This window comes from Pseudoliparis swirei, chromosome 24 (assembly GCF_029220125.1).
Source record: "Pseudoliparis swirei isolate HS2019 ecotype Mariana Trench chromosome 24, NWPU_hadal_v1, whole genome shotgun sequence".
Lineage (NCBI taxonomy): Eukaryota > Metazoa > Chordata > Actinopteri > Perciformes > Liparidae > Pseudoliparis > Pseudoliparis swirei.
In genome coordinates, this window is record NC_079411.1 from 18,357,684 (window position 1) to 18,372,189 (window position 14,506).

General features: G+C 44.3%; 1 protein-coding gene across 2 annotated transcripts; it reads left to right on the top strand.

The window, feature by feature from the left end:
* Positions 1 to 373: 373 nt before the first annotated feature.
* Positions 374 to 11,351, top strand: misp3 (MISP family member 3). Of its 2 annotated transcripts, none has more exons than XM_056408821.1 (4): positions 374 to 559; positions 3,088 to 5,468; positions 9,259 to 9,332; positions 10,620 to 11,351. In XM_056408821.1, the coding sequence occupies exons 1-4, from the start codon at positions 384 to 386 to the stop codon at positions 10,713 to 10,715; spliced, it is 2,727 nt and encodes a 908-aa protein (XP_056264796.1). In that variant the 5' UTR covers positions 374 to 383; the 3' UTR covers positions 10,716 to 11,351. The 2 variants fall into 2 exon arrangements, with proteins under 2 accessions (XP_056264796.1, XP_056264797.1); XM_056408822.1 differs by having other exon boundaries at positions 472 to 559; positions 3,128 to 5,468.
* Positions 11,352 to 14,506: the final 3,155 nt, after the last annotated feature.

The following is a 14,506-nucleotide window of genomic DNA, read 5'->3' on the forward strand; positions in this document are numbered from 1 at the left end:
TGACCACATAAAAGTATTTCACTGGAACTCAAACACATGTATGTAGTGTGCTGTTGCTTTGAAACAGGTCAATGAACTCCATAGATATCTGTTATTAAATTTTAATTTACGGAAAATCTGAAAGCATGTCATGATTTATAGAATCACTCAGTTGTATTTTTCTCCCCCAGATATAAGAGGAAGCAATTGAAGTGTGTTTGTGCCATAATCACTCAGTGAACCCTCTGGTGCATTCCTCACTCACGTCGCATGGTGGAATAATGAATGTGTGTTGTCACTAATTGGATTAGTGCGATATATATTTAGATTCACAACAATGTGTTACGACTCAAGCACATGCGTCTGTGCATGTGCTCGGTCCTGTGTACTTATTGTGTCAGTGAATGTTTGCTAGTGTGAGCAAATTATGCAAATGTGGGCGTGCACAATCCGCTGAGGGTGTTAGTGTGCCCGAGGGACGAGGTACGGGCGAGAGAGGCTACAGAGCTGTTGAGGGTGAACTGAAACAAGACAAGGTGTCCGTCATATGGAGGGCATCTTCAAAACGTTTTGTTAGCAGGTACGTGTAACTGTAGGTTTTAGTATTCTGGGCTTCACTCTGCTTTTGTTGAACTTGACATTTGTGGACACGTTATGTTCATTAAATTCCATCAGATGAATGATTGCAATAGAAAAAACTACCCGCGTACCAGAAATTATGCTTCACCGTCTGTGGAGACTTGCTTTTCCTGGTGTTACACTTTTGCCCCAGTGACTGAAGCATATCAAAGAAAGTGAGTGTAAAATGAGCAAATAACTATGTCAGCACCCATTAGACAGCAGAAAAACTCATTCTAATTGGGGATGATGATGGCTGCATTCATTTCAAATCATTTGCATTTTTGTCAAATGGCCTCAGATCTAAAACTACCTTAGGACACTACTGACCCCGGAAAGGAGGCCAAGTTTATTTGTAAGGCCCGTCGTAGATGTATTTTTAATGATGATCATGATTTTGCTGTTCTTTTGTTAAAGTGAGCCTCTTTGTAGATAATGAGCAAAGCATAAATATGTTATGTAAAGGGTGTTTTAATCCACAATCTCTTTCAACCTCACTTACCCAACGAGAGAGTTGGAGAATCTTTGGTCGAGTCTCATTTAGACACAATGATTACTCTCTGGGAATGCCAACTATCCCACGACCCTTCCCACTCCCGTCCTATGAGAAAACAGCCAGTCTGATCGCAGCCAACATGTCATTTTGGTTATTGAATGAAGTCACTGGCACTCTAATAAGCTGTTTGTTCATAATGTAGACATAACCTCTTAGAAATAAGGGCCCAAAGTGTTCTTCCTGATGGGCTGAAGTTCTACCCAGAACCATTTGCTCCTGAATAACCCTTGTTTGGAGAAAGGGATTTTTAGGAATTGTTTGTAAGACTAAGGGTTCTATCACAAACCCTTTCCAAAGATTTATTCAAGGCTTGTTGAAAGCATCAGTGTTAAAAGAGATAACCCGCAATTAAGCACACACAACCCCAAAAACTGTGATTGTTAAAGGAGTGCTGAACCAAATCAGCCCGGGCTTTTAGGGTTCTAGATGAACCCCTTGGCATAGAGAAGGGCTTTCAGTAGAACCCCCTTTGATGGATTTTTCTCTAAGCAGCCTTAGAAGGTGGAATACAACCTTCAGAGAGGGTTCTTTGTGGAACCATTACACAGGAGAAGGGTTGTCTGTAGAACCTCTCACAAATAGGTTTCTAGTTGGAACCTTTCAAATATGATTCCGGGCATAACCCTTTATGTTGGTGTCTTTAACCGCTGAAAAGGTTCCAGGTTGAACCATTTTAACAGGTTCTCCCATGATGCAGAAAAGGACTCTATATAATTATAGTTAGCACCTTTATTGTACAAAGTGTAGGATAACTATATTGATGATTTTACATGAGAACATAATGGTGGAATGATAGAAACACAATTTTACCAAATGACAGCCCAAAGTTAGTGATGGTATGCAGCCGGTGAATGGTTCCCAAAACCATGTTGGCTGTACACAGTGTCTGTCATAGCTCTCATGACTCACTGCTCACACACTGATTTACCCACAATGGGACACTTTGTTCTGCCGTGGCTTACATGCTCTGCCATCATTGTCACAGCGTTCCCCATTCGTCCTGCCATGTCATGCGGCCAGTCCTTATCTATTGTATCTGTCCAACCAAACCTGTTGGTCATCAGAGACCTTGCCGCCCCCAGAGCTGTGATCCACTTTCCCCTTAATGACCAGTCCATCCAGAGTGGCTTGGCGAGAATCAATATGGATGGGAACAAGGGTTTGTCAGGATGCAGTCTGGAAATAAGACGACTGAGGAGTTATGTGTGTGTGTGTGTGTGTGTGTGTGTGTGTGTGTGTGTGTGTGTGTGTGTGTGTGTGTGTGTGTGTGTGTGTGTGTGTGTAAGAGTGTGTAACAGTGTGTGCGTGTGTTTGTGTCTGTGTGTGTGTGTGTGTGTGAGAGAGAGAGAGAGATAGTGTGTGTGTGTGTGTGTGTGTGTAGGAGCTGGGCCCCGATAATATAACAAAGAGTATCATAATATTCCCATCCCCCCCCTCCCATAGTCAGTATACCCTGCGGACAATCTTATTGTTATTTCAGATTGTGTGTGTGTGTGTGGTACTGAGCCTTTGCCCAGCCTGTAAGCAGATTAAAGAAAGGTGTGTTCAGCAGAAAACGTTATATGTTGCACAGTGGAGTAAAGTAGCGTTCACCTTGCAGCCCAAGTTGATCACAGAGTTATGAACTGTAACAAGAGCACTAAGTATCTGCCATTAAAAATCAACTGGATTGCTCTGTTCCTGTACCAAATACTCACAAATACACTAATATATTTTGTGGGTATTTTCTTGACACACTTTGAGTTTCTTTCTTCAGTACTAGCTGCAGTGTTGCAACACAGGCTCAAAGAAAACAGGAATGTAAAACAAAGCATTTAGCATTTCAAAGTTATTCCATATTAAATACAATACGATGAGTCCATCGCGTATTAATACCACAGCTACTCATTTAAACTGCATTGGAATAAAACAGGGTTGTGTTTTGTGTGTTGTAGAACTCCGTTAATCACTATGCGTACCTCCGCTTTCCCTCAGACCAACCGCTCCAAAGGGTTTTACATCCACAGTCTCGTCACCATGGCAACAAAGCCAGTGGCCTGGCAGGAACAGGGTACAGTCAACTCACTAGATGAGCGGGTCGAGGAGTTCCGGGCTCAAGGTGAGGAGAGAGCAACCGTGATCCACAACTTCCCTCTGCACGACAGAAAGCCTCCAAGGGCAGAACCTGAAGAGGACATGGACGTCCTGGAGCCAGGAGCTCGGAACCAAACGCTCTCAAGGACTGAAACATCCGATGCAACCGAATCGGAAAATCAGGAATCTGCGAGAATTAGTCAGTACATCCCCAGGAAGACACAAGAGATGGTGACAGGATTAATTGCCCAGCAATTCGAAGAATCACAGGCTCAAGAGGAGAAGTCAGTTGACTCAGGTGAGGATCCTCCCCTCAGTGCTTCATCAACAGAGGAACGCTTCGAGAAAGAGAGCCGTTCCAGCCTTGAGGGGGAGGTGACTGAGATCTTGTTGGACCCAACAGAGGCCCTTACGTCTCCTGATAGACAGAATCCTCAAAATTGGCCCCCTCTTCACTCTGAGCCATTAAATAGAGAGGTAGATGCATCATTGGAGGAGATCACATCAGAGGAGAAAGGCACACTGCTGAACGTCTTACAGGATGGTTTTGACGACAGTGAACCTGAAGATAAGGTGTCAGCGGCTGCAGCTGCTGGATCAGATTCAACAGCTCGCCATTCTCCCTTTGACCGAAACTACTCAGATGATGTGTACACTGTTCGCTCTCCTCCTTTTGCTGATGAGAGCGAGGAAGAACAGGAAGTGAGCATGGATGTTATGTCTGGTCAACCTCTCCACCCCTCACATTCTGCCAATATCTTCGTTTCCACTGAACAAGACCAAACATCAACCCTGCCTTCATTTCTCTCAGCCAAACAGCAGGAGGAGCTGTTTCACCAGAGCCAAAGTGAGCTTTCCCCCAGGGGAGGAAACCAGGAAGCTACACAACAGGTGCTCAGCCAGAGTTCTTCACCTTTGTCCACCGTGGCCACGGAGCCGTCCAATCAGGGCGCGGCAGGCTCTGGTTGTGCTGTAGCTGCGAGAGAAAAACACAGCAGGGCGGGGAACATGACTGAAGGAGGAAGCAAGCAAACAGGTGGAGGGGGAGGACAGAAAGAGAGTGGACTTGAAAGGAACAAGGCTGTTGGGCAGCAACGCGGCGGAGGACTGTTAAAATATTCAAAAAGAATCCAAACGCAAAAGGTTAAGACACAAAAAGACGGCTTTGTGTCCCGTGAGCACGCCAGCATGGAGAGTGACTCGTGTGATGATAGCCAGAGCGACAGTGGAGTTTCAGCGGACTTCTCCCCATGCAGCACTTTGGAGGGCACCACCACCACCTCTACGGTCTCTCCAGAAGCTGTACCCAAAGAGACTCCCATTGACAGAGAGATCCGACGGGCTATAGAGCGTGAACACAGCCTCAGGAGATCCAGAGGGCTTCCGAATCCACCCACTTCGCCAGAGTATGTAAAGATCCCTTTAAGGAAAACGTCTGAGAGGAGTGAAGGCAAAGACAGGCAGTTTGCGGGCAAAAAGATGGAGTACGAGATTCACAATGACACCCAGAGGGAGCAGGATCTGGTCAGGCTTGGGAAAGTTCCAGGCTTCTATGACAAAGGCACGGTACGTGAAATCAAAGAGAGGAAACAGCTTTTTGAAGCCTTTCAGAAACCCAGTGACTCAAGGTTGACTGTGTCGGCCAAGGCCAAGTCCTGGTCCTCCGCGAGTGATATTTCAACCCTGGACAACCAGGAGGACATCTCAACGCAGACATCCACCTTAAGAGGCTCATGTGGGGAGGGGATTCACACACAGAGCCCAAGCTTAGCCTCGGCTTGGACTCCCAGAGGACCAGGGTTCCCTGAGGGGACGACCTGTCAGATCATCATCCTAGAGAGCAATCTGAGTGCTCCAGCGCAGAAGCTCTGCCACGCCAAACCAGAGGCAGAGCCCGTTACTGTAGTCGACTCTGGACGTCCTAACACCGTATCCTCCAGGACAGGAGGTAACAGTGGGATTGAAATAAAGGAGGACGGGGATGAAGAGGCACCCAAGAAGAACCCCTTTTTCAAGCTGCGCCCCTCAACAAATGTAATTAAAGTGGAGCAGGACATCCGGGAGGCTCAAGAGAGGGAAAAGGAGCTTCACAAGCAGAGGGTCCTTGTGTACGGGGGCACAGCAGAGCGGAGAGGAGGAGGGAGGCCGGTCGCCACGCTGTCTCTTTCTTCGTCACTGAATGAACTGCCTGTTCCTGACTTACCTGGCTCGTCATCCAACGGGGGAACGAGACCTACAGCAGGTTGGTGTAGCGCAGAGTGTTTGAAGTGTGTGTGTGTGTGTTTGGGGAGGGGGGGCGTATGACTGAACCCACACAGACAATGTGTTTGTGTGTTTGGATGCTTGTGTGTGGGATCATGTGTGTCATTTTTTTTAATCTGTAGTGATATGATGTAACCCCCCCCGAGCAGCACATTATATCATTGTTCTCACCTCAAAACAATTTTCGAAATCAGACTGTTTTGAGCAGTACTTTTATACCGTGGCGAAATTCTGTAATTTCATAATAAATAAAGCTCTTATTGTCATATTAATTGCAAAAGCTGAGGTGGGCAAAAGTCCTGAGTTATATCGCAACACTTTATTGTGTCAGCAGGACAGGAATTCAATTCAATTCAATTCAGTTTATTTGTATAGCCCAATTTCACAAATTACAAATTTGTCTCGGAGTGCTTTACAATCTGTAGACATAGACATCCCTGCCCCAAAACCTCACATCGGACCAGGAAAAACTCCCAAATAACCCTTCAGGGGGAAAAAAGGGGAAGAAACCTTCAGCAGAGCAACAGAGGAGGATCCCTCTCCAGGATAGACAGGTGCAATAGATGTAATGTGTACAGAAGGACAGATTTAGAGTTAAAATACATTCAATGAATATGACAGAGTGTATGAATAGTTCATAGTAGGCATATTCCACGATGGAGACCTCCACGATCCATCAGGCAGATGGAGGTAGAGAGGAGGAGTGGGCGGAGTCTCAACAGGACAGTGGCGTAGTCGGTAGCAGGAATTCCACGACCCAGACCTCAATGATCCATCAGGCAGATAGGATCTATGTCGTCTCATAGAGTCCGATGACCCCATGAGACGTGAAGTCAAAAGGACTCCGGGGAGAAAGCAGTTAGTAATGTGTGATGGAGAGATGAAAATTCATCCCTAAGGAGAGAAAAAATAGGAGATAGGTGCTCAGTGCATCCTAAAACGTCCCCCAGCAGCTATAAGCCTATAGCAGCATATCAAGGGGCTGGACCAGGTGAACCTGATTCAGCCCTAACTATAAGCTCTGTCAAAGAGGAAAGTCTTAAGTCGACTCTTAAACGAGGTGACTGTGTCTGCCTCCCGGACTGAAATTGGAAGCTGGTTCCATAAAAGAGGAGCTTGATAACTGAAGGCTCTGGCTCCCATTCTACTGTGTTCTCATGTGTTGGAAGAGTCCAATTTTCTGATGAATAATTTGAAAAGTGCATAAAATGTAGTTTTATTTAGTTGTTAGTGTGATGTATAGACTTATGACAACACAAGCAAATGTGAAAAACCGCTGAGAGGACAAGTTATGAACATTCATCTCGGTGTGGTTTCAACGTTGCTGCCATTGTGTGCGCTGCACTATTGAGCAGTGATTCCCAAACAGGGATACTTCTGCCTCCATACAGCGGAACTGCATTCTCAGTTTATTATTATTCTCCCAGATTAGGGTCACAGTCTTAAAAAATCTGAAAAGCACCAACATTCAGTGGCAGCTGGTGAAATTTGGGGGGGGGGGCGCAGTTGGCCGACGCGGTTTAAATAGCACTCAACAATGAGAAGAAAAGAGGTTTTGAGTAGAATATTGTAAAAAACAAAGCTTTATTTCAAGAACACAGCGTGCTCAACACTGTCCAATAACAACTATCAACACACTATAACTTTGGGCATGAGAGGTTCAGAGCAGAATGGTTTAAGAAACATTGGGTTGGGTTTCAGAGGTTTACAAAATAAAAGAGTTTCACCCTCACATGAAAGAGGTTCAGAGCAGAATAGAGTCAGAAAGAGATCACATGTTACATTGGGTGTTTGACAGAGTAGACCCACGACTGTAAAGAAAAGTAGCCTCCTCTCTTTAAAGTGGTCAAACTTCTCAATAACTCTCTGGTTAAAGTCAATCATGTCTGTAACCAGCCTGTATTCTTGAGGGAATGTGTCTGTTTTTCCGAACTTCTTCGTTGTGTTTTCGATGCCAGTTCGGTCTCCGTCTGCTGCTCTGCTCTGCAAACAGGGTTAGCTTCAGGCTGTTAGCGAGTTAGCTCCATGCTCTTAGCGAGATAACTGCGGCAAGATTCGTGCTTTTTAGATCCCTCCCCCCGTTGTAGTCCAGAGAGTTTCAGTCCCAGGACTTTGGAACAACAGACAGGGGAAACTAAACAACGCATTACTCACTGAGCCTCCAGCTAACAGCTCCGTTAGCAACCTGCTCGCGTAGCTCCGTGGAGCTCTCTGGGCTGAGGGAACGATACCGGTCTCTGATTTGCCGAATAGTCCAGTCACGTGAAATAATAAAACGATGTCATTGGCCAGGGCGCACATTTTTGCGCCCCAAGATTCACATTTCATCCGCCAATGAGAAGCCGTCCTTGCCGAAACGACCGTGAAATGTTTGCTCGCTGCCGCACACAAACGTTGGGCCGGCGCCCCGAAAATGGGGAGGGGCTTCTCTCAGTGAGGATGAGTGGCGATATATTATTTATGTCACATTTAACTTAAGTGGTTGTTGACAGGCTGACGGTCTCCCACACACATTTAGGGCGTCAACACGGTTTATTTGCTCTTTAAATGATTTGGTATATAATGTTTTTTGACAGTATATATAATATTTTGTTGTTCTTCTTTTTTTTTTCATCTCAAAATCGTAAGAGGGGCGGCGCCCTAGCGCCCTCGATGGACGCACCGCCACTGCCAACATTACTTGGTTAGGTTTGGTCAAACATAATGGTTCGGTTAGAAATAAGTTCATACGTTTGTTACGTTATTTAAGTTGACGTACATGAAAATAAGCCAACGTTGACTTTCAGTTTTACTCGGGACAAGAACGGGGCTCGCCTTGGTGAAAGACCTGTGTCCTATGATCAGAAATATATTTGTGATCCGTCAAAAACAATCAAATCAGTTTCCCTCGAAACATAATTGACAATGGTGTTTAGAGACCAGGCTCATATACATTATATATATATATATAGTTAACCAGCAAGCAGAGAAGTCAGTTAGTTATGAGTAACTTATGAATGGTTAAATAGTTGTTTGACGAGGAGGTAGCTGGACTTCCTCTGCAGGTCTCTGGGGTTTCGTACGTCAGACAACAGGTTGTTTGTGTTTTGTTGGCAGAAAGTGTCACCAACAGGTTTTTTGTGTCACTGGCCCTCGTAGGTTTCACAACTGCGTGACAAACCCATCAGGGTGTGGTGTCCTACTCCAGTACCTGAATGGCCATGACGCGATGTTGGTAAATGAACAATCACGTATTGTTTTACAGATAATGAGCTATACAACCTAATTCCCGGTGCCTACTTTTTGTTTTCCTTTCACCAAGAAGACGTTTTCATTCCTTAATGCTGCACTCACACGGAATCAGGTAGACGGCAAACTCTGCACAGAATGTACAGCTGGATGATGCGTTGATGGCACTCCTTCACACAAGCAGAGAATAGTTTAAGTTACTAGAATTACTAGAATAATTACATAAAATAGTAAACACAAAGTGATTTTATTTCATATATTTCATTCATTCACCACATTAAAATATGTTTATTTAATATCTTTATTCTGGTTGTTTTTCCCGTGCCGTCCAGAAGGTGTTGTCCGTCCGCCTGATTGCATGTCAGAGCAGCCCCCGCTTCTTCATGTTGACTCTTTAATTTGTTTAAAGCGCATTCATTGCTCACAGTGTAGGAGCACAGATAACATTTGCCTTATTGCCACCCGGATGCAAACTCTTGCTCACCCTTTTGAATGTATTCTCTCTCTCTCTCTCTCTCTCTCTCTCTCTTTCTCTTTTGCAGCCCGCCATTCAGTTGGCAAGTTAGGCCAGTGGCCCCCGTGCCAGGCTGAAGAGGAGAGGATTTACCGGCCAGAGGTGAGTCAGCGTTTCCCGTCAACCTAATGCAAATAAGTTGAAACTAAACTGCGGCTTGCTATAACCTTCTAAACATTTGACCAAGTGGAAGAACACCAGGACTGCCCACGTTTGTCTTTTTTTGCTTGATAAACCAACCCTACCTATCGTGTAGACTTGATATGGGACGTGAAAATGTAGGCAAATCACCTTCCTGAGCCTCAAATGCAGGCAAAAAGAGGATATCAGGTTCCACAACCAGAAAGCTTCTGAGACTTCATATGGGAATCACAATGTCACTTAGGTGGTTCAGTTCAGTCTCTCAGCGGCATAAACACGAAACCGTGTGTGCCTTCGTCGGATTTGAAATGGGTCCAATGACGAAAAGCTCTTGGGGGGATGTCAGCCTCTCTTTTGCACCAAATATGGGCCACACACATCTGATAACATAAGAACACACAGTAAGAAGCTTATCTTTATAGATAAGGGAAAAAGTCGAACAACTCTGAGAGAGGGAGGTCAAGACTGTGTGTGTGTGTGTGTGTGTGTGTGTGTGTGTGTGTGTGTGTGTGTGTGTGTGTGTGTGTGTGTGTGTGTGTGTGTGTGTGTGTGTGTGTGTGTGTGTGTGTGTGTGTGTGTGTGTGTGTGTGTGTGTGTGTGTGTGTGTGTGTGTGTGGGCGGGAACGTGTGTGTAGTCAATAGTGTGGAAAGAGAAAAGTCAATTCGCCAATCCCACTGATTTCCGTTACCTGCCTTGTGGGTCTTGCATCTCTTTGAAACTGGTATCTGATTAGAGTTGAGTGCTTTTAGCTCTTTAATTCAGTTTGGCATTGATACGCTGGGTTAAAGCTGCACGCTTCAGTTTGACGCTGGCATTAAGAATGTTTTGCTCTCCTTCCTGTCCCTGCCTCTCTCTCTCTCTCTCTCTCTCTCTTGCTCTCTCTCTCTGGTTGGTTATCTGCTTCGTGCACAGACCTGGTTCCTGATTAAGGTTCAGAAATAAATGCGGGATCGCAGGATAAATTGGCCTCAGTTGTTGACTGAGTCACACCGAACACGGTCTTGGACCAGACCGCATTAACCTCCCTCTGACTCGCAGAGCTGATGATCCTCGTCCAACGAAATCCATCCATTCCTTTTTTTTAAAAATCTTTTTGCTCCGACCCCCCCATGTGTTAGCTTATTGGCTGTTTCTACTCTTTAATTATCTTTCCTTTTCCTACTCCAGCTTTCTTTCTGTCTCCGTCCCCTTTACTTCGGAATTGCCACTTACTCCCGCTGATTCTTTACTCCCGTCTTTTCACCCAGGTCGGCCAGAGTCCCCGGAGCCCGAGACAGAAGACCCCTCTGGTGCATCGCTGGGAGTCAGGCCTGGTTAACGGACACAACTTGGAAGACGACTGAGGAGCCGTTAATGGAGCAAAACACTGGAGTAGGGAGGAAAGTTAACCGAGAACTATAGTTTATTTTTAAGTAGAGGGCTGAAAGTAAGATTTACAAAAAGGAGAACAGTGTAAGGAAGCATACTTGAGGAGGAAAGAAAATTTGAAGCGAGAAAGAGGTCAGGCATTGAGGCTACGAAGGGGGTCAGGAGGATTGGGAGCGAGGAAAAGGATTGACAATGGATTAAAAACCCTGAATAGTCCTTTATCGAGGAGGAGGAGGAGGGCCACCTATTTGTGGATAAACCCTTGGCTTGTTTCTGGTGCTGGAAAAACTCTGAGACTAATGAATGTAAAAACGCAAATAAATAAATAATAACTCTGCACTGGAGAGAAGGAAAATGTAAATTTAGTAAGAATGGGATTTTCGAACGTTAATGAAGTTCTTTATCATTTGGATTTTTTGAATATTTTTGGAGTTATTAGTTGATGAAACTAGCTTGAGTGAAACATTTTCCAGCTCGAATAACAATGCATCATCGTTGATTTTATGCCTTCAGCAATGTCTTACCCCGAGTTACTTGTTTATTACACCTGTACAAACTAATGCAGTACTACCATAAAAAATGAGCCATGCAATAAATCCCACCTTTGTGTATCTCGGTCGGTTATTGTGTCAGAGAGCTCTGGATTTAACTGTGGAGTCAGTGTGGGGGAGCACAACACCCAAAAAACACTCACTCAAAAATGTCTGGCTTCACAAAGGTAATCAACCTCCGCGCTATTGTGTTCCTTATAATCTGGAAACTAAGTGGATGTAGGCCAGTGATCTTAATTATTGCACCAGTCATAATCCATGAATGCCTCCTTCATTTGTTATTTTTCACGCATCCCCACTGAAAGCTGGATTTCTCAAAGAAGGATTTCAGAACCGAATGACACCACATAATACACACTTATTACCGACATAATAGCTGCTCCTTTGCTCAGATGTGTAATTTTTTTGAGGATTTTCCCTGATTAAGGTTGTCTCCTTTATTTTATTTTTTATATCTGAGTGGCAGACATGATATCACAGTAATGCATGAAGTATTTTTCTATTAACTAATGTTGCACAGCAGCCAAAAATAAACTAATTAAAGGCACAGTGGGTGGGATTTAGAGGGCTCTATTATGGAATATATTAATCATCACCATGTTTTCATTGATGTACAATCACCTGAAACTACGCTCACATTAAGCAGTCTTGGAAGGGGAGGGGTATTCAGTTGGCTGCGATCTACCACATTACCATTAGAGGGCATCACACACTGTCCCTTTAAGGTTTGCTGAAGTCCATAACCGTTGACCCGTTAGCACGATGTTTCAGCCACCATATATGTATGTACTTATGTCTTTATTTGTGTCCCTCACACTATCGGGGGGGTCAAAGAGAAAATGCGTCACCATGGATACAGCTTTGGAAGAAGATTTGATGCTTTGCTAGATTAAACAGCACCTTTCGCGTGGAGGTGAGATCAGCAGACCACGCTTTGGTGACCTCTCAATCTCCTCTGAATAATTCATCACCTCATTCTCACTGGACGCCGCCCGCCGACACCGCCAGCACATTATTATTATGCTGCGGCAACTTAAGTGCTCAAAATTATTAATAAGCTCCATTCCTCACAAGGCAACTTCCCCCATATTGCCCCGCTGAATACATTTCTAATGGCACACAACCAAAAGGCTGGTCATCACAGCGAGTGATGTACACTCTGTGAACATATTTGAAAACGAATTATAGCACACAAACTGCGCTCCCTACAAGACTAAAAGCTTGGCGCTGAGGAGAAAACCTGTAAAGCACAGTATAGTTTTATTAGCTATGAATAATGTCAGAGTCAAAGATCAAAGATTCATCTTATATTGCTCAATAAATAAAACATGGCAATCTATAGAGGCGGGTCAAACTCCTTCCAGGTTCTCTCTCTCTCTCTCTCTCTCTCTCTCTCTCTCTCTCTCTCTCTCTCTCTGGTGACCCAAAAATGAACTTGCACACGGTCATCCGCTCAGCTCCAGACTCATTTCCATGATATTTCATTATCACCGGCTTTCAAAGTCCGGCTGGCACAAAGTCTTTGAAGCAGCATTTAGAGGATCGGCTGGCGCTCCTGTAATGCCTTTTGTCGAGGGGACAAAAGTGTGAGAGGAAGTGATGGGGATATATGTGTGTGTGTGTGTGTGTGTGTGTGTGTGTGTGTGTGTGTGTGTGTGTGTGTGTGTGTGTGTGTGTGTGTGTGTGTGTGTGTGTGTGTGTGTGTGTGTGTGTGTGCTTTAGGCATCATTGTTATGTGTGGATGTTATGTGAGTGCCTCAAATGAGTGTGCGTTTTCCGTGTGTGTGGAGATAAACTCTCCTTCGCAGTGGTGGAATGTAACTTAGGTGTATTCACTCGAGTGCTGTTATTAAATATAATTAAAGGTACTTGTACGTGCCGCCATTTTCTGCTAGTCAATTTTGTGATGCTTTCTTTGAAACTAAAGCATACTAAATATATTTCCCACTTTTTGGACGAGAGGTTTTATTGAGGAACAAGGTAGAAATATAGTCGTACTGTGCCCTGGCCTTAGGTTATGTTTTCTTTGTTTCAAGCTGCTCGTTAATGCTCTCCTCCCGTTTCAGACCACTTCACTTCCTGCCTTTGCGTGTTTTCCTGCCCTGATTAGTAGTATCCGTCTCTCCTTAACCCTGCAGTCACCTGACCCCCTAGCTCACCTGCTCCCACTTCCCCATTAGTCACCACAAATATACCCAGTGCATTTCCACCAGTATAGAGAAGAGTACATCAGCTCACCTGTAGCTGCAACCATTTGAAAGTGGGACTGATTAAAATTGTGGTGTTGATTTTCGAAACTGAATCAGTGCACTGATATGTGTACGATTTGATAATTTTGTAGATATTTAAGATGATAGTTTGTGTAGCACTACCTCAGCCCTGTTATAACCGCAATTCCGTAATGACATTTTACCTTGATATCACTACTATAACCCCGACATGTTTACAAACGCATTAAGCACTAATTTCATGTTCTCAGATAGACAGGACCGTGTTAGTGTGTGTGTGTAATATATTTAGCACTCAATCAAATGTCACACTATACTTTTCTGTATGTCAAATAATAATGCATGACATTCTTGTCGCATTATGCCACAATGTGAAGTGAATGAATCGTAAATATATCAGTCATGAACACTGTCATATGAAAGAGATCATAGACAATAGACAGCTGATGCAGCGAAGCCACGCATCACATTAAACTATTGTTGCTGACTGCGGGGCAACAGTGTCTCATTTGTTAAACGCCTGTTGCCTCATCCACTCCCTCCTTGCGTCTCTTCCTCAGGGGAGGCGGTGAGGAGTGTTCAAACTGGGAAATGTTCTTATATCCCAGTTTGAACTCTCATGTGGCCTCATGTGTTTGATGCAATACACACAGGCCTTCAGTCTGTCATATGTGTGTGTTGTCTCAACAGACAAATGGAATATGGAGAGTATTCTTTTTCCTCACATATGTCCCTTTTAGATATCATAATGCTTTACGTGGGTGTGTGTTTTGTTACTTTGAAGTTCAAGAGTAGAGGAAATAAAATGGCACAGCTGAGTCACAGAGAATCACCATACCAGCACATTCCTGCAGTCTGTCTTACTGTATGGAGAGCAGGAGAGGACCTATTAATATATAAACTAGAGTGACAGAAGTGTGGTTCAGGATCTGTTCCAAACAAGTCTTTTATGGAGATCGGTACCAATATCTTTAAAGATTCATATTT

Coding starts and splice junctions, on each gene's coding strand:
- misp3 (XM_056408821.1), top strand. CDS start 384: ATGTTTGCTAGTGTGAGCAAATTATGCAAATGTGGGCGTGCACAATCC. Junction 560..3,087: donor TCAAAACGTTTTGTTAGCAG/GTACGTGTAACT, acceptor TGTGTGTTGTAG/AACTCCGTTAATCACTATGC. Junction 9,333..10,619: donor AGAGGATTTACCGGCCAGAG/GTGAGTCAGCGT, acceptor CTTTTCACCCAG/GTCGGCCAGAGTCCCCGGAG.